The sequence below is a fragment of the Vespula pensylvanica genome, chromosome 2, assembly GCF_014466175.1.
Source record: "Vespula pensylvanica isolate Volc-1 chromosome 2, ASM1446617v1, whole genome shotgun sequence".
Taxonomy (NCBI): Eukaryota; Metazoa; Arthropoda; class Insecta; order Hymenoptera; family Vespidae; genus Vespula; species Vespula pensylvanica.
Window position 1 is genome coordinate 12,781,840 of NC_057686.1, and position 24,025 is coordinate 12,805,864.

General features: G+C 34.1%; 4 protein-coding genes across 18 annotated transcripts in view; 3 read left to right on the forward strand and 1 right to left on the reverse strand.

The window, feature by feature from the left end:
* LOC122626924 (ryanodine receptor) overlaps nt 1-11,529 on the forward strand; it is a 33,757-nt gene extending 22,228 nt beyond the window's left edge. For 6 of the 11 annotated variants that reach the window (XM_043807517.1, XM_043807518.1, XM_043807519.1 and 3 more), the window contains 23 exons: nt 219-309; nt 385-701; nt 779-1,082; nt 1,155-1,308; nt 1,384-2,175; nt 2,282-3,300; nt 3,400-3,771; nt 3,930-4,042; nt 4,800-4,893; nt 4,977-5,222; nt 5,783-6,194; nt 6,291-6,695; nt 6,784-7,000; nt 7,077-7,935; nt 8,024-8,232; nt 8,482-8,728; nt 8,787-9,068; nt 9,141-9,427; nt 9,505-9,565; nt 9,647-9,925; nt 10,002-10,158; nt 10,217-10,382; nt 10,461-11,529. In XM_043807517.1, the coding sequence (XP_043663452.1) occupies nt 219-309; nt 385-701; nt 779-1,082; nt 1,155-1,308; nt 1,384-2,175; nt 2,282-3,300; nt 3,400-3,771; nt 3,930-4,042; nt 4,800-4,893; nt 4,977-5,222; nt 5,783-6,194; nt 6,291-6,695; nt 6,784-7,000; nt 7,077-7,935; nt 8,024-8,232; nt 8,482-8,728; nt 8,787-9,068; nt 9,141-9,427; nt 9,505-9,565; nt 9,647-9,925; nt 10,002-10,158; nt 10,217-10,382; nt 10,461-10,623 (7,246 nt within the window). In that variant the 3' untranslated portion in view covers nt 10,624-11,529. Of the gene's footprint in view, nt 1-47; nt 72-218; nt 310-384; nt 702-778; nt 1,083-1,154; nt 1,309-1,383; nt 2,176-2,281; nt 3,301-3,399; nt 3,772-3,929; nt 4,043-4,799; nt 4,894-4,976; nt 5,223-5,356; nt 5,381-5,656; nt 5,678-5,782; nt 6,195-6,290; nt 6,696-6,783; nt 7,001-7,076; nt 7,936-8,023; nt 8,233-8,481; nt 8,729-8,786; nt 9,069-9,140; nt 9,428-9,504; nt 9,566-9,646; nt 9,926-10,001; nt 10,159-10,216; nt 10,383-10,460 lie in introns of all 11 variants that reach the window. The other 5 variants (XM_043807511.1, XM_043807513.1, XM_043807514.1 and 2 more) reach the window with 2 other exon arrangements.
* A 136-nt stretch (nt 11,530-11,665) lies between these two features.
* Nucleotides 11,666-16,171, forward strand: LOC122626927 (solute carrier family 35 member F2-like). 5 transcript variants are annotated; one of them, XM_043807526.1, is made up of 9 exons: nt 11,666-12,043; nt 12,431-12,540; nt 12,677-12,870; nt 13,051-13,213; nt 13,399-13,555; nt 13,640-13,850; nt 14,032-14,159; nt 14,496-14,702; nt 14,842-16,171. In XM_043807526.1, the coding sequence occupies exons 1-8, from the start codon at nt 11,925-11,927 to the stop codon at nt 14,698-14,700; spliced, it is 1,287 nt and encodes a 428-aa protein (XP_043663461.1). In that variant the 5' UTR covers nt 11,666-11,924; the 3' UTR covers nt 14,701-14,702; nt 14,842-16,171. The 5 variants fall into 5 exon arrangements, with proteins under 5 accessions (XP_043663461.1, XP_043663462.1, XP_043663463.1 ...); XM_043807527.1 differs by having other exon boundaries at nt 14,511-14,702; XM_043807528.1 differs by having other exon boundaries at nt 12,029-12,043; nt 12,673-12,870.
* A 435-nt stretch (nt 16,172-16,606) lies between these two features.
* LOC122626926 lies at nt 16,607-18,714 on the forward strand. The gene is made up of 3 exons (XM_043807525.1): nt 16,607-16,764; nt 16,832-18,309; nt 18,473-18,714. Exons 1-3 carry the CDS (start codon nt 16,647-16,649, stop codon nt 18,587-18,589), a joined length of 1,713 nt encoding a protein of 570 aa, XP_043663460.1. The 5' UTR covers nt 16,607-16,646; the 3' UTR covers nt 18,590-18,714.
* Nucleotides 18,715-18,825: 111 nt separating this feature from the next.
* Nucleotides 18,826-23,862, reverse strand: LOC122626925 (GPI ethanolamine phosphate transferase 3). The gene is made up of 4 exons (XM_043807524.1): nt 20,730-23,862; nt 20,484-20,654; nt 20,182-20,402; nt 18,826-20,107 (listed from the first exon to the last, which is right to left on the reverse strand). The coding sequence occupies exons 1-4, from the start codon at nt 23,308-23,310 to the stop codon at nt 19,913-19,915; spliced, it is 3,168 nt and encodes a 1,055-aa protein (XP_043663459.1). The 5' UTR covers nt 23,311-23,862; the 3' UTR covers nt 18,826-19,912.
* Between the last annotated feature and the right edge of the window lie 163 nt (nt 23,863-24,025).

Consider the following 24,025-nt stretch of genomic DNA (forward strand, 5'->3'; position numbering starts at 1 on the left):
CTCGATAATTTGTCAATGAACTAATTGAATTCTTCTGATTTGACAAGATGTCTTGACGAGTCAAATTTTTCGTAAGTCACATTGATACTACCTTTAACATCAAAGTACATCTTTTATCTGTGATAAATGTTCGATATATTTTGCTCGAAATTTTTATCTTCGTAATATATTTATTTATTGATACGTTCTGTTAATTTTTATTTTATTCCAATTTGCAGCCAAATGCAACCGAGTATGTTGCTTAAACTACTCCGGAAATTAACAGTGGACGTTTCTAAACTATCCGAGTATACCACGGTCGCTTTAAGGGTAAATAACGATAAATTATTTATAAGTGATACATAAAAAAAATAATAATCGTTTAAAATAATAATATTATTTTAGTTGCTTACTTTGCATTACGATCGTTGCGCGAAATATTATGGATCTACCGGAGGCCAAGGTGCTTACGGTGCTTCGAGCGATGAAGAAAAACGTTTGACGATGGTCTTGTTCAGCAATATATTCGATTCCTTGTCTAAAATGGATTACGATCCGGAATTATTCGGGAAGGCTTTACCCTGTCTCACTGCTATAGGTTGTGCTTTACCACCGGATTATTCGTTGTCCAAAAATTACGATGACGAATGGTATGGTAGTAAATCAGCATCCACGCAATCACCTGACGGTCCATATAATCCACAACCCATCAATACATCTAGGTATATCTTTTTTATTATACATATTCATTATATCTCATTTTCTACTTGACAAATAATTATAACGAATTTTGTTTTAGCGTGGTCCTTAACAATGATCTGAATCAAATAGTACAAAAATTCTCCGAGCATTATCACGATGCATGGGCCAGTCGAAAATTAGAGAATGGTTGGACATATGGTGAACAATGGTCCGATGTAAATAAAACTCATCCGAGATTGAAACCGTACAATATGTTAAACGATTACGAGAGAGAACGTTACAAAGAGCCAGTTCGAGAAAGTTTGAAAGCTCTTTTGGCTATTGGCTGGAGCGTTGAACACGCCGAAGTTGATGTACCTTCGACTAATCGTAGTTCGATGAGAAGATCATCCAAAAGTCAGGTACATCATTTTCAATTAGTCGACAAAGAATTATAAGATGATTCGTTAATTAACAAAATTGTTACAATTTAGAACGATTCTGCAAGTCCATTTAATTACAATCCTCATCCAGTCGATATGACCAATTTGACGTTAAGCAGAGAAATGCAAAACATGGCCGAACGTTTAGCCGATAACGCTCATGATATTTGGGCTAAAAAGAAGAAGGAAGAACTTGTCACGTGCGGTTAGTTAATATCTTGAATTAAATATCGAGTTAAAATATATTTATATATTTGAAAATAAAAATGTCATTTTTCAGGAGGTGGTATTCATCCCCAACTGGTACCTTATGATCTACTAACCGATAAGGAAAAGCGAAAGGATCGTGAACGTTCTCAAGAATTCTTAAAATATTTGCAATATCAAGGCTACAAACTTCACAAGCCAAATCGTGGAGGAGAAACAGAACTTGCCAGTGCCGGTGCATCGGTTGAACTACGTTTTGCTTATTCTCTATTAGAAAAGTTGATAGCGTATCTTGACAAAGCAACGATTAACATGAAACTCCTGAAACCTTCTGATACGTTTAGTCGTAGGAACAGCTTTAAAACGTCGACAAGGGATATCAAATTTTTCAGCAAAGTGGTGTTGCCATTGATGGAAAAGTATTTTAGTACTCACAGGAATTATTTCATCGCAGTAGCAACTGCTACGAATAATATCGGGGCAGCTTCGTTAAAGGAAAAAGAAATGGTAGCAGCACTTTTCTGTAAATTGGCAAATTTGTTACGATCTAGACTTGCTGCTTTTGGTGCTGACGTAAGGATAACAGTACGTTGCCTGCAAGTCCTCGTAAAGGGTATCGACGCGAAGAGTCTTGTCAAAAATTGTCCAGAATTTATTAGGACTTCTATGTTGACTTTTTTCAATAACACGGCAGACGATTTAGGCCATACGATATTAAATCTTCAAGAGGGTAAATATAGTCATCTTAGAGGTACTCATCTGAAAACTTCAACATCGTTATCGTACATCAACAGTGTCGTGTTGCCCGTTCTTACGGCTATGTTCGATCATCTTGCTGCCTGTGAATACGGAAGCGATTTGTTGTGTAAGTAAAAGTGTTTATATACATGATATATATATATATATATATATATATATATATATATATATATAAATACAAATAAAACTCTATACTTATATTTTACTTACAGTGGACGAAATTCAAGTAGCCTCATACAAAATGTTGGCATCTCTTTATACTCTTGGTGTAGATTCTAGCCTAACGCACGATAGGAAGTACCTAAAAACCGAAATCGAACGTAACAAACCAAATCTCGGTTCCTGCTTGGGTGCCTTTTCAAGTTGTTTCCCAGTTGCCTTTCTAGAACCTCATTTAAACAAACATAATCAATATTCTCTTCTAAATCGTATCGCTGATCATTCGTTAGAGGCTCAAGATATTATGACCAAAATGGAGTCGAGTATGCCAACGTTAGAAACGATTCTGACGGAAGTCGATCAGTTTGTCGAGTCTGAGAAAACTTACAACGATGCACCTCACGTAGTAGATGTCATATTACCTCTTCTATGTTCTTATTTACCGTTCTGGTGGGCACAAGGTCCGGATAACGTTAATCCAACCGAAGGCACATACGTTAGCATGGTAACCAGCGATCACATGAATCAACTTTTGAAGAATGTATTAAAATTGATAAAGAAAAATATTGGCAACGAAAATGCTCCATGGATGACACGAATCGCAGCTTACACGCAACAGATCATCATTAATTCATCGGAAGAATTATTAAAAGATCCATTTTTACCTTTGGCCGAACGTGTTAGAAAACGTACCGATAATATGTTTCACAAAGAAGAATCCCTCCGTGGATTCATCAAGTCTTCCACGGATGATACCTCACAGGTTGAAGCTCAGATACAAGAAGATTGGCAACTTTTGGTTCGCGATATATATTCGTTCTATCCTCTTCTTATCAAATACGTGGATTTGCAAAGGAATCATTGGCTAAGGAATAATATACCTGAAGCCGAGGATCTTTACAATCACGTTGCTGCGATATTCAATATATGGTCTAAGTCACAATATTTCTTACGCGAAGAACAAAACTTTATATCGACCAATGAGATCGATAACATGATTCTCATCATGCCTACTGCAACTAGAAGACCAACAACCGTTTCGGATGGTACTGCTCCTGCTGGCGGTGGAAAGGTTGCTTCATTTTTATATTATTTAATATTAAAAGTAATAAGAATATTAGATCATGTATTTATTTTATTTTATCTTTTTTTTTTTTTCATTGATAAATAGAAAAAAAAGAAACATCGCGACAAGAAAAGGGATAAAGATAAGGAAGTCCAAGCGTCTTTGATGGTAGCCTGTCTTAAACGCTTGCTGCCAGTTGGTTTGAATCTTTTTGCTGGCCGTGAACAAGAACTCGTCCAACATTGCAAAGATAGATTCTTGAAAAAGATGCCGGAGTACGAGATCGCCGAATTTGCTAAGACCCAATTAACTTTACCGGACAAAATCGACCCCGCGGACGAGATGTCTTGGCAGCACTATTTATATTCGAAGTTAGGACAGAAGAAGGACGTAATGGAACCAGTGAAAGCTCAACAATTGGAGGATGTAGTTGCTAGAATCACAGACATGGCTAAAGTACTGTACGGCCTACATATGGTAAGTTAATAAACTCATCTTTTCGTTAATGTAAACTGCTAGATACGTTTTCGTAAGCATATTATTTATTAAGTTTCATTTCAAAGTTTATCAATTATCTTTTCTTCGATGTAGCTCTGTTTCACAAATTTCTTTCATCATTTTATGTTCTCGAGTAGATAGATCATCCACAACAGCAGAGCAAGAGTCAATACCGATCCGTGGTGTCGATACAACGCAAACGAGCGGTGATCGCTTGTTTCCGTCAAACTTCCCTACATTCCTTGCCCAGGTATCCTTTTTTGTTTATTTACGTTTGTTGCATTCCCATAAGAGTTATATTTCTTTGGTATATTGTATTTTTTCATTGATAATAATTATACAACCCATCTTATTTTTTATCTAAAAAAAAAAAAAAGAAAAAACAAAAACGCTTTTCTATAGATAAACACCGATTTGATTTCTTCGTTTCTCCTTCATTTCTTTTTTTTTTTTTAATATGTATATTTTTTTATATCGATCTACCCATTGCTTTTATTATCAAATGTTGATTACTCGCTCATGGCAATAATTATACGTTTTCTTAGAGTTAGAAACGAAATAAATATCTCGAGCATCGAGATAGTGTGTATTGTAAAAAGTGATTTTACGTTTGCGCTTGTACGAAACAGCATATGTATGTATATGCGAAATCGTTAAAGTAATTTTGTGTGTTCGAAATTATTCTCGATGTCCTTAACGAATTTAGTTGTGTGTGCATGCTGCTAACAGGCGACAAAACCTCCACCATCTCGAGATGGATGGAAACGTGTGCTATGCGCAGCCAGAAAGAGAGCAGCGATTGCATGTCTGCGTAGTGAACCATTGTACAAGTTGAGAAGGTAAAGCATCGGTATTAATGAATTACAATCTAAAAAAAAAAAAAAAAAAAAGAAAACAAAGCAAAACAAAAAAAAAAAAAGAAAAAATTTATCCGATCGATCAGAGTTATGTAATTTTTATTCTATCGTCGCAACTTTGAAGTATTATATTGAGATATTATTTTTTAGGCATCGGGCAATAAATATATTTGCAAGGACGTATTACGAATTGTGGTTGCAGGATGAAAACGTAGGTCAGGAAGTAATGATTGAAGATCTTACGGTGAATATTCGTTAATATCATTAAATTAACTTTACATTTGATTTTATAAGAATATCGCATAATATTTTGCACGTGAAATGTAGCAATCATTTGAGGATGCAGAATTGAAGAAAATGGACAAAGCTGAGGACGAGGGTAAACCAGATCCATTAACGCAATTGGTGACGACGTTCTGTCGTGGTGCTATGACGGAAAGATCCGGTGCTCTTCAAGAAGATCCTTTGTACATGAGTTACGCGCAGATCATATCGAAATCTTGTGGCGAGGAAGAAGATGAGGGTGAAGAGGAAGGTGGTGGCGGCGAAGAAGAAGGCGGTGCATCTATTCATGTAACTATTTTTTTTCCGATTTATTTAATTATTTATCCAACTGACGATGACATTTCCTTTACTAATCATGAATTTCGATTAATTAACTTAAATAACAAGGATTTTACTTTTTTTTTAACTTATTACTCGTATAGACGTGGCCACATAAACTGCTTATGGTAAGATCAAGACGTTAATCGAACAAATCAGCGCTTTTACAGTAAAAACGCATCGCCGTAATTATACGCATATTTCTTTCGATCGATTACAATCATGATAGAACTCATGATTTACTTACTTTAGCAGTAGAGTTTATGCAGCCTTCATCTTTGCATTACTGTTTTTTTTTTTTTTTTTTTTTTTTTTTAGAATTAAACGATATACTAATAATATCGATATTCTTAATTCATAATTTCACTAATAATGCTTATTACACTTTTAATTGCATTCTCAAGAGGCCAATGCACAAATTAATGGTAAGATATTTCAATGTTAGATTTAGATATTTTCTAAAATTTATCGTCATGTACATATTTAATACATCAAATTATATCCTTTTAAATTGTTATATAATTACGTAGGAACAAGAAATGGAGAAGCAGAAGCTGCTCTTTCATCAAGCACGTTTAGCGAATCGCGGTGTCGCAGAAATGGTGTTGCTCCATATATCAGCTTGCAAAGGTGTTCCAAGCGAGATGGTTATGAAAACTTTGGAATTGGGAATTTCTATCCTTCGCGGTGGTAACATCGAGATACAACGAGGGATGTTAAATCATTTGAAGGAGAAGAAAGATGTCGGTTTTTTCACTTCAATCGCGGGTCTTATGAATTCCTGCAGTGTCCTAGATTTGGATGCTTTTGAGAGAAACACAAAAGCCGAGGGTCTTGGTGTTGGTTTTGAAGGTGCTGCTGGTGAAAAGAACATGCATGATGCTGAATTCACGTGTGCTCTGTTCCGCTTTATACAGTTGACTTGTGAAGGCCATAATCTTGGTATGTATACTCGATACGATTTATTGAAATATCAATCTAAATTATTTTCCGTTTGTTTTATTATATTTTATCAATATATATTTTTATCTTATCTAGATTGGCAAAATTATCTTAGAACTCAAGCGGGTAATACAACAACGGTAAACGTCGTCATATGTACCGTGGATTATTTACTACGTTTACAAGAATCCATTATGGATTTTTATTGGCATTATTCGAGTAAAGAACTCATTGATCCTGCTGGTAAAGCGAACTTCTTCAAAGCTATAGGTGTTGCTAGTCAAGTCTTCAATACCCTTACTGAAGTTATTCAGGGACCTTGCGCACAAAATCAACAGGCCTTAGCACATTCCAGATTGTGGGATGCTGTTGGTGGTTTTCTCTTTTTGTTTTCACATATGCAGGATAAATTATCTAAACACTCCAGTCAAGTAGATCTCTTGAAAGAATTATTGAATCTACAAAAGGATATGATCACTATGATGCTGTCAATGTTGGAAGGTATGATTAAAATTGATTGAATAATTTCAATATTAAATGAATTTTTCAGGGACAATTATTACCGATATTTATATTTATATTAATATAGGAAACGTCGTGAATGGTACTATCGGAAAACAGATGGTTGACACTTTAGTCGAGTCTGCAGGAAACGTCGAATTGATTTTGAAATATTTCGATATGTTCCTGAAATTGAAAGATTTAGTATCATCGCCAAGTTTCTTAGAAGTAGATCTTAACAGTGACGGTTGGGTATATCCTAAAGATTTTAAAGAGAAAATGGAACAACAAAAAAGTTATACCGAGTGAGTTCAGACGAATTTAAATTGTACGTTTAATCTTAATACGCGATTATATTGATCGTATTGTTTCAATATTTAGCGAAGAGATCGAGTTTTTATTAGCTTGCTGCGAGACAAATCATGATGGTAAAATCGATTATGTCGCCTTTATGGATCGTTTCCACGAACCTGCAAAAGAAATTGGTTTTAATCTCGCAGTACTTCTCACTAATCTTTCGGAGCACATGCCAAATGAGCCTAGATTAGCGAGATTCCTTGAAACAGCTGGGTCCGTTTTGAACTATTTCGAACCCTTCCTTGGAAGGATCGAGATTCTAGGTGGTAATAAAAAAATCGAGCGTGTATATTTCGAAATCAAAGAATCAAATATAGAACAGTGGGAAAAGCCACAAATTAAAGAATCAAAAAGAACATATTTCTATAACACGGTAGTCGAGGCCGGTGAAAAAGAAAAGCTGGAGACTTTCATTAATTTTTGCGAAGACGCGATATTTGAAATGCAGCATGCCAGTGCTTTGATGGCTGTAGAAGAGAGCGGTGGTATTGGTAAAGCAAGAGAATCATCCTACACTTACATGTCCGAGGATGATGAAGAAAGAAATAAAGATCCGATAAGGAGAGGTTTACAAGCTTTCAAGGATGGCATTTATTTCTTCTTCTCTATGTTCTCACCGACGAATATAAAGAACAAAATAGCAGAAATGCAACAGATGACAATACCCGAACTCTTTATCGGCTTCTTCAAAATGATATTCTACGCTTTTTATTATTCCGGATTTGGAGTTGGTTGTGTTATCAGGTACTTTATGAAATTATTGTTAACTTTGATGAGAGGACCACATGTGGACGAACCAGCGGTCGAGGTAAAGGAAGAGGAAGAGAAACCATCAAGACATTTACCAGCTCTACCTCCAACGCCGGATGAATCTAATTTACAGGTTGATCTATATTTTGTTTAATCGTACATAATTAATATAATCTTGCATGGAAAACGTTAAATTCGTTATAAACCATTACAATACACAGGTACAAGCTTTCGGAATGGATATAACGAAAGAGGAAGGTGGTCAAATAAAGATAGCACCCCATGAATCGTCAACTTCGACACCACAATCGAGCATCGAGGAAACTGGCGAAAGTACTCCCGACGAAGGTGGCGGTGAAGAAGGTGCAAGAACGGGTGATGGAGGTACTGGGGAATCTGAAGCACCTGTTACATTCGTTGATTTACTTGGGTACGATCATCTTGATATATATATACCTTCTAAATAATTTTTTGTAACTTAGTACTGTAGCCTTTATCGGATGTTAGCACTTTGTATATATATAACTAGCTGCTAGATCGGAGTTTCATTCAGATTTTATTCGATTTTATCATCTTCTACGTGATGTACGAACGATGTGTTAAAGTCGTAATGTAACGTCGTAAGTAACGTGCGAACGATAAAGATTAACTATCTTAAATCAATTAAAATTATCAACAGTGGCGAACAAGCAAGAGCTCAAGCCGCAGCAGCCGCTGAGGCCGCGGCAGCCCAACAAGCAGCAATGGCAGCAGTAGAGGCAGAAGCAAAACAAGAAACGGCGACCGAACCATCGGCTGCTTCCACCATAGATTTCTCTGAATATACTCACCGCATTGTCTCATTTTTGGCTAGAAATTTCTATAATCTGAAATACGTTGCCCTCGTTCTTGCCTTCTGTATAAACTTCATGCTACTCTTCTATAAGGTACGGAATTTGATCATTCGTTGAAGTGAGCCTACGATTGAGCTATGATTTTACATAGGTTACATCTCTGGCTGGTGATTCGGACGATGAAGGTAGTGGCGATTCTATGGCTGATATCTTAACTGACATGTCGGGTGAAGGTTCATCGGGTGCAAGCGGTATTGGTTTAGAAATCGGAAGTGGTAGTGGTGAAAATGATTCGGAAGAGGAAGACGAAGATCCTTTAGAATTCGTTGAAGTATCTGAAGATTTTTATTATATGGCTCACGTTATGAGACTTATGGCTGCTCTTCATTCTATCGTCTCTTTAGCTATGCTGGTCGCTTATTATCATCTTAAAGTACGAATCGAGTTATCGAACTTATTTTATTTTATCTGTTTTACTCATTCAATATAAGACAATTTGATACAGGTACCGTTAGCCATATTCAAACGTGAAAAAGAAATCGCACGTAGAGTTGAATTCGATGGTTTGTACATAGCTGAAAGTCCCGTAGAAGATGACATAAAGGCACATTGGGATAAAATGGTAATATCGGCCAAAACGTTCCCCGTTAATTATTGGGATAAATTCGTTAAAAAGAAAGTAAGGCAAAAGTACAGCGAAACTTACGATTTCGATTACATCAGTAACTTGCTAGGCATGGAAAAGACATCTTTCAGTCAACAAGAAGAAGAAGGTTCTGGCTTGATACACTTGTGAGTTTTCGTATCGTTGAAAATAATATCATTAGAATTATTTTCCTGATATCATTATTTTTTTTTTTTTTTTGCAGTATCGTAAACATCGATTGGAGATATCAAGTATGGAAAGCTGGTGTCACTATCACAGATAATGTAAGAAACAGTAAAAAGAAATGTAATTGTTTTTCAATGAATGTAAAAAATGCAATATTATAAAAGCATTATTTTTCTTAGGCATTTCTCTACAGTCTCTGGTACTTCACATTTTCAATTTTGGGAAATTACAATAACTTTTTCTTTGCTGCACATCTACTTGACGTTGTGGTTGGTTTCAAAACATTGAGAACGATTTTACAATCTGTAACGCACAACGGAAAACAATTGGTGCTAACAGTAATGTTATTAACAATCGTAGTCTACATTTATACCGTGATAGCCTTCAATTTCTTTAGAAAATTTTATATTCAAGAGGAAGATGACGAAGTAGACAAGAAATGTCACGACATGTTAACGGTGGGAATAATAAAATGTGTATTAAATGTTTGCAAATAATACATAAGGGAATTAAAACGATATTATCTTCTTTCAGTGTTTCGTTTTTCATTTGTACAAAGGTGTAAGAGCCGGTGGTGGTATCGGTGACGAAATTGGGGAACCAGATGGTGATGATTACGAAGTTTATCGTATCATGTTTGATATTACATTCTTCTTTTTTGTCATCATTATTCTTCTCGCTATTATTCAAGGTAAATCTCGTATGTAAAGAGAGATATTTATATATATTATAATATCGTAATTCCATAGGTTTGATCATCGATGCGTTTGGTGAACTTCGAGATCAGCTCGAGAACGTCAAAACGAATATGGAGAGCAATTGCTTTATATGTGGTTTAGGAAAAGAATATTTTGATACGGTACCACATGGATTCGACACTCACGTTCAACAAGAACACAATCTTGCAAATTATATGTAAGATAACTCTCTTAATTCTTTTTTTCTTTTTAGACGATCTTTACGAAACGACACATTCGTTATGTTCCCATGTAGGTTCTTCCTGATGCATCTAATCAACAAACCCGATACGGAATACACGGGTCAAGAAACTTACGTCTGGAATATGTACCAACAAAGATGTTGGGACTTCTTCCCTGTCGGTGATTGCTTCCGTAAACAGAACGAAGCGGTAGAAGAAGAAACTAAAAAGAAATAAATGAGCAATCTTTTTTATGTTACATTTTACATCTGCGACGTGATCGATTCGATCGACTTAATTCTACTTTTACAAAGAATTTTCTGCTTGCAGCGTTTCCAAAATAATGTTGAATTTTTAATGGAACAGTTAAGGTTCGATGATACATCTTGGAAACTGCGTGTTTTTTCATTTAAAAATTTTAAGATCACTTTACATTGAAGTGTGTATATATCCCCCCATTCAACGTTTATGTCATATTTCAATTCTGAAATACATTCTGTGTTATATCGTGCGACCTAACACAACACTTAGGAAGTAAAAGTACGTCGAATGTTGATTAAAGTTACACATATTTTTCCAACTTTGTAATCGTAGCTACAAGACGGTACGTTCGGCGATTTCACGTTTTTTAGATAAGTAAATTTAAACGAAGTATGAAGATCTTCGACCAGTACAACGTTAGTATCTACTGATAAACAAAAAAAGATATAAGATATAAAAGAACGACTGCACAAATCAACATATTCATAGCGTTATAATTGCCTTCTTCTCTTACGTCGATACCGACCAAAATCGATCCGTGCATAAATCCATTATAATATATTACGATGAGCGTTTGCGATGTGACGCAAGTTAGGATGTAAGTTAGTTGATCGCGTTTAAAGTTTATATCATTAAATCGTAAGTCGCGTGTATTTCTCGGAGATATCAAAACTTTTTTGAGAACGATCGACGACTGAATTATCGTACGGTATGCCCGTAAATGTCAATACATATATATATAAAAAAAAATACGTATATATATAGATATATATACACACACACACACACACACACACATATATATATATATATTGTACATAAAATTCTACGGCAAGATAAACTCGAAGAATAAAGAAAGAACTACTTCTTTATCGCACGTTATTTCTTGTCAGTGTTCGTTTGTTTTTCAACCCGCCAAAACAATGGGAAACCAAAGTGACATACACGATGGTCCATTTATCATGATATTATTATGAATATCAAAATCCTTAAAGAAGTACTTACGCAAATTTATTTTCTTTTCAAATAAAACGATAAAAAACGATTTTTCGATGTCGATCAATTTTTGAAGCGTTAATGAAGTTAAACAAAAAAAAGTTGATATAAAAGGAGACATCGTTATCTCGTCGCCATTAACGGCGCAAAAGCAATAGAGAACCGATATATCTCTGATGTATCCCTGAAAGAAGAGAAATATACGTATGCACTGGTAAATGGAGGGAAGGAGGTCGCGCAAGCGCTTCGGTTAGGCGCCGGTTAAAAGGCCCGGGGCGAAGATGCACCATGGCATGGGAGTGTCAATGGGCGATCGTCACGGTGATCAAACTTCAACGATGCAACCCAGGAATGGAGTTTGCAGCAAAATCGAAAATTACATATCCGAGCTGGGACACTGGTACGTGCGATTTAGCCGTTTTCAACGAATAAAATGGTCAAAAGGTGCAGTGATGTCTTCTCACCCTTAAGCCGGTGATCCGTGCATTAATGGTGAAGGGACGAGGAGGGATACTCCAGGAACGAAAGTGGCGGGTGTTTCACGATTTATATTCCATCGGTTTTCATACTTCTCTTCGAACATACGTTTCTGTTTTAATTCATCATTTCTTTTCTTAATTTATCTTACGAACGAACTCTTTTATCCCGGAATTGATCGATATTCCACGCAGATTTGTTTTTATCGTGTTATTTTATATCGTTTGTTAACTGATACTCGTTGAGTAAATCGTTCCTTTTTCTTTTATCTTTTTTCTTCGAAATAACCGATGTGTTTTTATATTTGTAGGGCCGTATGGCGTGCTATAATAATGGGCCAATTTTTGTCGCTGGTACTTTGCTTCATGACATTCATTAATCATTACATCAACACGACTTACCAGTTATCATTACCAACAGGTAAGATATTTATCAACCGTACTTTCCTAAGTTGGAAAAATATCTTCGAATCGTAACGATACCATAGGTGGCTATTCCAATGGTCGTTATAGTTCAGTGATTTTCAAGAATCAAGGAAGATTTTTTTCCGAGACAGGACAAAATTTGCCACACTACGCTATGATGTGCCTAGTATACACAACGTGGATGTCCTGTAGGGGTGTTGGAAATGGTCTAATATCTGTAATAAGAGCCCGTGGTTGGAGGTACTTGTTGTTAGCACTCATCGATGTTGAAGCGTGCACACTTATTACATCGTCCCACCAGTTCACCAGCCTCGCCAGTATACAGGTACACCAGTCTCCTATGATCTATTGATCATGTTAAAAATCTCAACGCTCCAGGACAATGGCTCTTCCTTTCCTCATGGACATCTGTTTGACCGATGCATTGATATCGATGTGCTCGTTATCGGATTAATGAAAGAAAAAGCATTGACTATTTGCATTAAATTAATTTAACTCGTTTCAGTTACTCGATTGCGTGGCTATCCCAGTGGCATTGGCACTTTCGTGTTTAGTTCTCGGAGTAAGATATAGGATGGTTCACATCGTTGGTGTTTCCGTCTGTCTGATGGGTGTAGGATGTTTAGTTTGGGCAGGAATTCACGACAATAAAGATCCGGCATCCACTGGTAATTATTGAATAATGATAAAATATCCGTAATTTTTTTTTTTTTTTTTTTTTTTTTTTTTTTTAAAGAAATCCTATTGACTTTATATTCTTGATCGATAATCAATTAAATCACTGTTATACCCTAACTTATTATCGATCCTTTTAAAATACTATTATTACTTTCATTATCAATTATATGTAAAGGTAAAAATCAATTAGTCGGCGACATGCTTTGTCTCGGCGGTGCCGTTTTATTCTCGATAACGACGGTACTTCAAGAATTGGCTGTTAAAACGGTCGATATTATCGAGTACTTGGGTATGATTGGTTTCTTCGGCACCATATTGAGTTGTTTGCAAATGTAAGTCAATGTCATTTGTCTCTTTGATTTTTGTCTATCGATAAAATCTTTCATCTATTTTTCATTAAATCGCTTTGATTTTAGAGCCGTTCTCGAAAGACTTCAAATCGAATTGTTCCATTGGGACAATGTACCTGTTATCACGTTTTTGGTGGTTTACTGTATCGCACAATTTGTTTTTTTCTCTCTCATTCCTGTCGTTTTATACGAGACCGGTGCAACTGCATTGCAATTAGCTCTTTTAACTGCGGATTCCTTCAATATTGTATCGGGAATATTGTTACATCATTATAAGGTAAAGTGGTTAAATGAAATTAAACAAAGAATAATATTAAAAAAATAAAAAAAGGAAATCACGATATCCGTATTACCAATACTGCTGTATAAAAGTAATTAATAAGCTTAATACGGCCTTTGCACGAATAGTGCGTGCAATTAGAAAAGCGAAGCGAACGAAGTTGTTTGCTTTGTTCCAGTTTCACACCTTGTATTTTGTCTCGTACACGCTCACGATGACTGGCATATACATTTATGCTATAAAGAGGACACCGATGTCATCGAACTCGCGAAGGCAACACATCGAGCCTCCTGCTCCAGATTATAGGTAAAGTTCAACGTTTTCTCATTTTCATACATATATTTTTTAACATGTTCGTAATAATTTTATTATCTCTAACATATTTCATTGTCGACGTAATAATAAATTATTTCAAGTTATTTTACGTTAAGAGATCTGTTAGATTACATTAAGAAATTTTATTTAACATTTTTATGAAAAAGAAAAAAAAAAATTAATCCTCCGAGCGATAATGTAATTATCATTTTTATCGAGAGTTTTAGGTAAGTGACAATTATTAGGAAGTAAAAGAGTAAATGATTATTAGATAAGAAATTGCGATTGTAAAATTTTGACAAATAATTGACCGAACGTCGATTAAAGTGATATAATTTTAAGACACATGTCGCACGGCGAAGTGGGTGAAGTGGAGATGGCAACGAGCTCCGGTATGTCAGCAGTGAGCGGTATTCTTGATATAAGAGCATCCACTCTCGGAAGTGAAAGAGAAACGATGGATGCAATGAGTTTACCCCTTAGTGTCAGTTCCGACACAGCCTTCACATCGTTCTATGGTAGTCAAACATAAAGGTAGCGTTTGGATCGATATAACGAAGCGATTCACCTATAAAACTTATTTGAATCTTGACATTATTGTAGGAAAGATCATTAGCTAATTAATGATGTCATATACATTCTTTCTTACTTTTTAATTAATGTATCCTTTTAGGCTACTAATGGGCACAACGATTCTGCCTGTAATTAACGAGGTAGATGGAAACAATTGCCTAGATGAATAGTACGTAAGTCCAAAAGTAACCCTTTATAAGGGACGTAAAAAAAATGTAACTTGAGGATACAATACGAGGATATTCAAAGGAAAAAAACAAAAAGAATCACGAAAAAATGTTTGTATATCGAAATAATAGTTACAATTGTAATAGTACAGTTTATATTACATTTTTTTAGATAGCAGTATGTATATATATATATATAGATATATGTATATGTATACATATATATATATATCCTCCAAAGATCAACCAAAAGAAAATTCCCTTTGGAGGAGTGTCATTACTTTTAACTATCTTCCCTATCACGATGCACGATTTTCTCAAATCATTGACGATCCCATAATGACAATATCGGCAGCACGAGCGATTATGTTCTGTTTGAAACATTTATGGTCGCTGGCCTATGTCAGTAGCTACTTTTTGCATGCTCCTGCCTTTAGAATAGTACGTGATTATAAGGGTATAGAGAAAAAATAGTAGATGACGATAAATGATGTATAATATTGTCGACACTGTCACGACGTCGATTGACATTTCTTATCTTATAATTAGTTAGAAAAACGGAACGTGATACGACGATACTTTGCAAGTCATTTTTCTACATTAGTCGTAACTCGGTTGTGCGTATTGATACATATATACATTCATATATACATTATATATATATATATTTATGTGTGTGTGTGTCAAAAAATATTTCTTGACAATGGGTACAAGTCGAGAGATCAGCCGAGTAAATCTTTTCAGCCGAGAAAAGATTTGATGGTTTTTAATTTTTAGTGTACTTTAAGGCTTAAATATTAAGAATATTTAATAAAACACTAATTATTGCCGTTTATACTTAATCACGAGTATGTTTCCGAAATTGTTTTCACTTGAGATTAAAAAAAGGAGAATCATCTCAAAGAGATGTGTGTGCCAAATATCTCGATATTACTTGTTTTATTACATTCTACAAAAATTTATCACGTAGGACATTTTCTTTTGTTGCCTTTCTTTTTCCTTTTTTTATTTCTTTTTGAATCTTCGCATATACTTTTATCTTGTTGTTGATTCAATTTTTATTACTTGTCATTTAAATCTGTCGCAACTTTCCCTTTATTAGGGAAAATTTATAGAAACCAGTTAAGTGTTTGTATATTAATATTATACATAACTAATGAGTAATATCTTTAAATGCATTAAGCATTCGTTATTCGATATAGTTAAACTATCAAAACGTTTTGTTACGAGTTCATCGAAAAATCAATAAAGCGAATAAAATGGCCAACTAATTTGTAAATCATTTACCAATCCTTATTTTTCATCTTTTCTGTTGATTTTCATAAAACCAATTAAACTTGTCCTTCTGTATTTCGTTTTGGATGTTAACAAAATGAAAACAGATATTCTATTCTATTTACGGTCTGAAGATCAAAAGTATAGATTAATAAATGAGACATACGTTCCATGAAGAAAGTCTTATTAAATATGATATATATAATTCTTAAGATACCAGCTTATGAGAATAAAATTATAAGATGGCAAGTGCACTTCCATTCGTTCGAAAGAAAATCGTATCGACTGATTATAATCCATATGTACATACATACATACTTAAGTGTAATAGAAAAGAGATTATTCTAATTAGACTGTTCCAACTTCGAACGGGTCATAATCCTTAAGACTTTGCAAATATTATCGACTTGTGAACCATTTAAATACAACTATCGTAATGAAGATTTAATCATTTGATAGAGCCATGTCACGACAATCGGTAGTTCTGTCGTTTCTCTCCGGTTTTTTATTTGTTACGTTGAACAGCGTAACGTCTAAAGTAGTTCCCCCATCGCCATGGTCAAGCTATGCTTCGAAATCAGGTAAATATATTTTTGGAATTTTTTGTCTCGAATTCGAAAAGAATTAATTTTTCTCTTTAAACTATAGTTTATTCGAGGTCACTCGGACCACCTGTATCTGGATTTAGCACCATAAACGTACCGTACATGTCCAAGTCACCGCTGTTTCCTAAATTCGTTGATCCGAAAGCTATGATCTCTAAAAAGACTGATTTATTGAACAATCTCTTTGGTGGAATGGGTACGGTTCCTTGGGCTGCTGATAGCTCCAAGTTGTTACCAGGTAGTCCTTTTCAATATTCTACGGTGGACGAGCAAAGTGATTCAGCTGAGGCGAAAATGAATGACATTGCTCAATTGTACGGAGTTTCGAAATTCAAATCTACGCTACCGTCTCAGGAAGCTAAGAGAAGCGCGACCTTGCTCGCAGACGATCCAGAATCATCGTCAAAAGATACAGCGTCGAATGATAAAACCGAGGTAAAAGATTCTAACTCGTCCACGAGCGATGACAACTCAAATCCCGAGGATAGTCAAACGATTGAAAAAGAGAGCAATCCTAGTAAGGTAAAGGAATATCTCCCAGGAATGTTTCCTCCATTTGCAATGGATCCTTCGATGTTCATCGAAAAGAAATATTCCTTTTTGGACACGCTATTTAAAAATCTTCCAACGAGTAGCACTACTCCAAGTTACACCGAAACGACACCGAAAAGTACCATCGTACCACCTGAATTTTGGATTCCAAACTCTGTGATCGTCAATCCGATGGAATATAATGAAAAGATATCGACCTTCTTGGATAAATTATTCGAGAATTTAACATTGAACAAGACTAAAGCTGAGGATGATACATCTTCGGTTTCTGGAAAGAGAGTTGCAAGATCAATCGAGGACGTATCTTCTATCATCGCTGCTAAAGATGCTTTCGTAGATACGATATTATTGCAACTGGGTAATTTAAAGAATGAAATGATCTCGGTTTTAAACGATACATTGGCTTATCAAAAATCCTCAAGCGTACCTTCTCCGATACCAAAGAAACCATTTCTACCAAGCATGTGGATGAAGCCAACAGTAGACACGTTGTTACCTTTGAAACAAAAAATGGCATTTCTTGATCAAATGTTCGACATGTTGCTCGACTTGCAAAAGAATGTATCCGCAAATATTCTAGAAACCGTGAAATCTGAGCTGAACGTAGAAGGTAATGTTCAATCGTCGAATTTAAACGACGAACCTTTGATAAATACCGATGATAGCTTGCTGAATCAGTCTCTTTTGGATGCCATTAAACAAAGTTTGGCACAAAGTGTTCAATATCCAGCAGGTGCTACTAAAGGTGCTACCAAAAAAGTAGCCCGATCATCCCCAAGTGCAACCTCATTTTGGGTTGCTTATCCGGAGAGTACTCATACCGTTGCTAAACGACACACTTCTGCAAATAATTATCAATATCCCTTACGAAGAGGAAATAATTTTAATTATCCAAATGATAAATCGGATCCAAAACAATCCGCAGAAATGTTACAGAAATATGACAAGGGAGATGCCGATTTTGATTACGTAAGTTCAGCATCTTTTTTTATGTAATATTATTATCACAACAATATTATTATCTATCTAATCAATGGAATTTAAAGCGTAAAACAATATGAGTTTTATAACGAAGCTATGATCGAGCACCTTTGTATACGTGTGATACAAATAAACGTGTCGTATGTCATAGGATATCGATGGGCAAAGAGATAATATAGAGAAATTTAAAAAATATATTAAGTGGATGAAATATATTATGAACGAACACAAAGAAGGCAGGCATCATCATCATCATTATTATTATTAAGTCGTTTTAAGAATCTATTAATATATCATTATATCTCCAAAATTCGAAATACTAAGTTGAAACTAAAGCTTGTAGATGATCTCGATTCTATGAATAAAATTCTTTAAAAACAGTTAAAAGTATAATCGTAAGGCTTAACTATTTATTTCATTGTAATAATTATTCATATTTTGTTCGACGATCAATAATACTTATGAAATAATAAAGATGAAAATAATGTCATGTTAAAAAAAATGTCACATAGATAGTTGAATTTTTATTAACAATGAATATTAACTGCAGATGTATGTTGAGTATTAAAGTTTACTTAATTTTTATTATTTCCCTGAAGTAAGTATGCAAGTAGTTTTCGTTGCACACTTTTCTTATTTTTTATCGCTCATCACAAACGGCTTGTGTCATAAGAGTAACTTTTGATGACTACATTTTATGACTCTAGGGCATAATAACACACACATAAACGCAATCCTGCATCAAGTGCATTGTTATGTTATTTTGCAATCAGCAATGCATTGCACGCAGGGTAGCGTTAATGTGTTAGGAAGCACCGTGACTTATGACAGATGTTCTGAAATTCTTATTAATATATAGCTTAATTATAACTTCGTAGAAAATTTTAGAAATATTGGCAGTACTGGTAAGTACACACATAACTTATACATAATTCTGCGCATAATTCCTCTATAGAAACTAAAGACAAATCAATCTAAAAAATCACACTAAAAATATGACTGACTGTAGTTTGATCACAAGTTTTTCTGTTTTAGATTTTTCCGTAGCTAAAATACATTCGTGCGTTTTTCATAGCACAATATGAAGTACTTAAATATTTATAATCTTATCTAAAGGCAATTTCACTTTTCCTTTTTTCATCATTACTTATCGTTTCTACAAAATTATCGCATTCACTACTCCGATCTAGTATCGCTATATAAAAGTTTAATAATATAAGTATAATCGAAATTTTTTCTATATTTATTCTATACTTCTTCAAATGTGTCTTTCTTTTTCTATTTTTAACATATACATAAGAAGAGAAACTCCGATTTGTTATGTGTTCAAAGTAAATTAGTTCTCAATATTTAATACTTAATAATATACTTCTCACTCTGGCAGGTATATACAATTTTCAACAATGTTTATTCTGTATATGTTTGAACTATATAGTACTTTTTACTGTACAAAGCTATGATCTTTCTTCAGGAATTTAGACAATTTTTCACTTATTGTCTCTTCATATGCTCAGACTTTATCAGTTTGCATACAAAGACAAACTTCTGAATCTTTTATTATCAAATTGTACAGTACTTTTTTCAAATATTATCACCTATGTTTTACGATACGTTTTATCAACCGTTCAACTTGTCGATCAATTCTTAATACCATATAAAGTGATGCTAGTACACTGCATAAAGTTACTAAAAATCCTATACCTTGAAATATTAACTTTGGTGCAAAAATTTTCCAAACCATTAAGTGTCGGCAGTGAATTGTTGCAGCAAGCATGGAACCAAAAGTCTGAAAAATTTATAATCAAATAAATCAAACAAATCTTATTAACATACATAAAATCATTGATAATAACAACTTACTCTGATTCCATGAAACAATATATATTTTCCTGAGGCAGCAAATATAGCCCCATGGAATATAGATTCTTGTTCATATAGTACAAGTTCACCTCTTTTCATGTTATCTTCGCAAATCTTATTTCTACATAAATTTGGGAATATGAGGTATAGCGTAAATGGAACAATCACTAATAGAGGTAACATTGCTCCCAATATAATGTATGATCCAAATGTATTGATCCCTATGTATAGAAATAATGTGTTGTAATATTCAAAGTTGATTGACAGATATAAGATCGCATTAAAAATAGCTAAAGATTTACCAATAAGAATTGCCGGTAATAAATTTCCATGAAAATGGCCACCTGTTCCAACAAAAGCAGCATCCCATTGAATTTTAGAAAATGTTGCTTGATGACCAGTTCCATAAAAGAAGTATTCTGCTATCAGAAACCAGCAAAGAAGTGTTGAGGTAGGTACATTGACAAGATCAGCTGTTTGTAACACAGAAATAATATACCATGAAATACTCATAGTTGCATTAGTATAACTTATCCCTAAATACTTACAGGCACTGGTTGCATGCTTATACCTCTCCATAGCAGACAAGCTCAAAACTGAGATACATGTGATAAACATTAAAAAAGTACTGGGAGATAACATATCACCTAACAATAAAGAATATAACAGCGTAAGAAAAGTGTTCAGTGAAATAAATGCAGCACTGTACACTGTACCCAAACCATAAACAACTGGAGTTTCGTCTATATTCGTTTCTTTTTGACATACCGATTCCTTTATTTTTTCAAACAATTGAGGAATTATATTCTCACGTTGATAAATATTGATTGATTCTTTCTTTTTTGGTAACAAGTATACATTAAGTGGCCGATAATAAAGGATAAATATGGAGAGAGAACATATCATATAAACCATGTTTGGTAATGCATACATTTGCCAAGAAAGAGCAAATTTTACTTTAGACAATTTTGGAAGCCTTTGTAAAACCCAATAACATCCGATGCAAACACCACTAATCACTGGACAATATTGTCCTACAATAATACTAAGTGAAAAACCTGTAAGATTCCCACAATTCCGCAACCAAATTCTAACAATTGTTATATACAATGCAAGCACGAATAAAGTGATAACTAATAAAATACGTTCTATATTTTTTGGTATGAAAGAACCAACTTTATTACTTACAAACATGGAGCAAGTACGATCTTGATGCTCTTCACGACATTGCCAAAAATAATATGATAATCTGATAGAAATACAAGCTAAACATAGAATGACGATTATAATTGTACTTGAATTTGATCTTGCTGATTGCCTGGAAAATGTCTTCATCCTCTTTTCAATATTTCCTTCTCTTACACTAAAAACAAGTAAGCAAATTAATGTAACAAGTAGAAAAGCTAATACATTATCCTCTTCAACGATATAACTATTAGAAAATAAGCCGCAAAAAGTTAATATGAGTATTACTCTATTAAAAAAAGACCATTTATTAAATTTACGGTAGCTATAAAAATTCATCGAGATTACATCCCAATTTGGAATAATTACTAGAAGTAGAAGGAAAATGGAAACTGTTCCAGTAGCAAAAAATATTGTGTTTTTTAAATCTGTAATAATATCTAAAAAGAACAAACAAAGAACTATCATAACAATTACTGAATTTATTAATACAGAGCACTGTAAAAATGGAGTATCAAATATTGCAGACATACGGTGTTGTGGAATACCACTTATAATCAAGTAAGAGAAGAACAAAGTGCAAAACATTAAAAGTAATCCTTTTGACATTAATTTAGAATCAAATTGCACCCAAACTTCTGAACATACATCTTTAAGTTCATTAAAGTATTGTTTTGAGTTTTCTACAAAAGATTTGAACTCTTCTAAATTATTTATTTGCTTTACTTGAATGGACAGAAATGTATACATATTTTCTAACCTTTGTAATTGTGTTTTAGTAAACAATTTTGTATCAGCAGAATAAACATCTATATAATTTTTTGTTTGAACAATATTCCTCCAGAGACTATGTAATGGATATAACAATTGATCCGGTGAATCATCTATTGGAATTATATTCCCTGGTAAAGAATCTAATATTATAGATCCTAAATTAGAAAATGGTACAGGTACCCCAAGAATTGATGCTAATGTAGGAACAAGATCAATTTGATTTACACTTCCAGTGCTCTTAATCAAATCTTTCTGTATAAGGGGAACAGTTGAATATATAAACATAGCAGCCTCTATTTCGCTAGGGCTGTCTCCGCCATGATCTCCACTCTCTGTCATGCCATGATCTCCAACAACAAATAATATCATATCTTTATCAAGAGAATCAATAATCTCTTTTATAAGATTATTAGTATCATTCAATTTCCTAGACATTTCAGGATGCTGCGAACCATGTTTATGCCCGCAATGATCAATTCCAAGAACATGTGCTACAAGTAACGACCAATCATTCTTTTTCATTTCAAAGAAAATTCGATATCTAACTTCCCTATCAACGGTATCAAGATCCCATACATTAAATGATGAAGAAGGAAACTGACGTTTAAATTTTCCAGGAAATAAATTGATCCAAGTATCATCACCCATAAAAACAACACCCTTTGCAGCAGTTTGTTCAATAAAATTGTCTTCGCCAATATTTCCAGAAGCAAAATTCGAACCAATATCTATGAATGTAGGTAAAGATCCTGCGGTAAGACCTTGAAGACGTTGCATCGTAGTTGTTGGGGGATCTGCTATGAATTTATACAGACGGCTATACAAAGGCTTTTTTTCCAGGAGTTCATGAATTATTGGTAATTTGTTACGATGAAAAGTTGTTGCCGAAGTACTGTCATCATACCAAGTCGCAAATTCATATTTTAAAGCATCAACTACAAGAAGCACAACTCTAGCTTTGGGTTCTAGACAGATTGCAGCAGCATGCTGTGTGTCTTTAAAGATGTTCGTTATACTACAATCTTCAAATGTTGTACAAGTCTTGCATTCTGCTCGTTCTGGTCTAGATACTCGATTAAGAAGAAAACCACTTGTAAACACTAAAAGTCCGGCTGTCATTAAATAAGACATCCATCCTTGAAATAAAATGTAGCCCCATAATTTGTTCATTTTGACGAAATTGCAATTATGTTTTAATTTTATTGATATTTATCAGTCTTCAAAGAAATCTGCATAATGTTTCATCTATCCATTCATGATAATTTATCAGCCACATTGTTCTTAACACATTGTTTCTAAGCACACTGAAACTTAACATATGAGTTTTACTTGCAAAATTTAATGTGGATTAACTTAGGAATCAGTATGAATGAACGAATATCGATTTTTGAATTTCACTCCTTTCCGAATCAAAGTATCAGTACAGTACTTTCAACATCATCGCATAACTTTCCATTAGAACTAATAATAATGTATATTTTCATTGTTCCCGATTGTTAAAAACTCATTTTATGTTAAGGATACGGACTTAGAAACCATTAGAAACACAGGGATAGGACGCAACATGCGGGGTGTGTTACAAAACATGGAAGGGGAACAGCGATCCGCCATTATAAATGAACAATATTGTAAACTGACACAAAGCGGTTACCAACAAGATATCCTGATATATTAATTTGATTAGAACTGAAAATATTCGAGAATATAAGATCTGATTGAAAACAGATCGCAACTCGATCGTTTCTCGAAATTAATAAATGATAAAAAACGATCGGTGAATTGATTATCCTGGCAATTAATAAAAATGATCAAAAAAATTAATCGCAAAATTAGAAATTTTTTGAATATTCATTTTTTATAGTAATATATAATTTGTTCAAAGGAA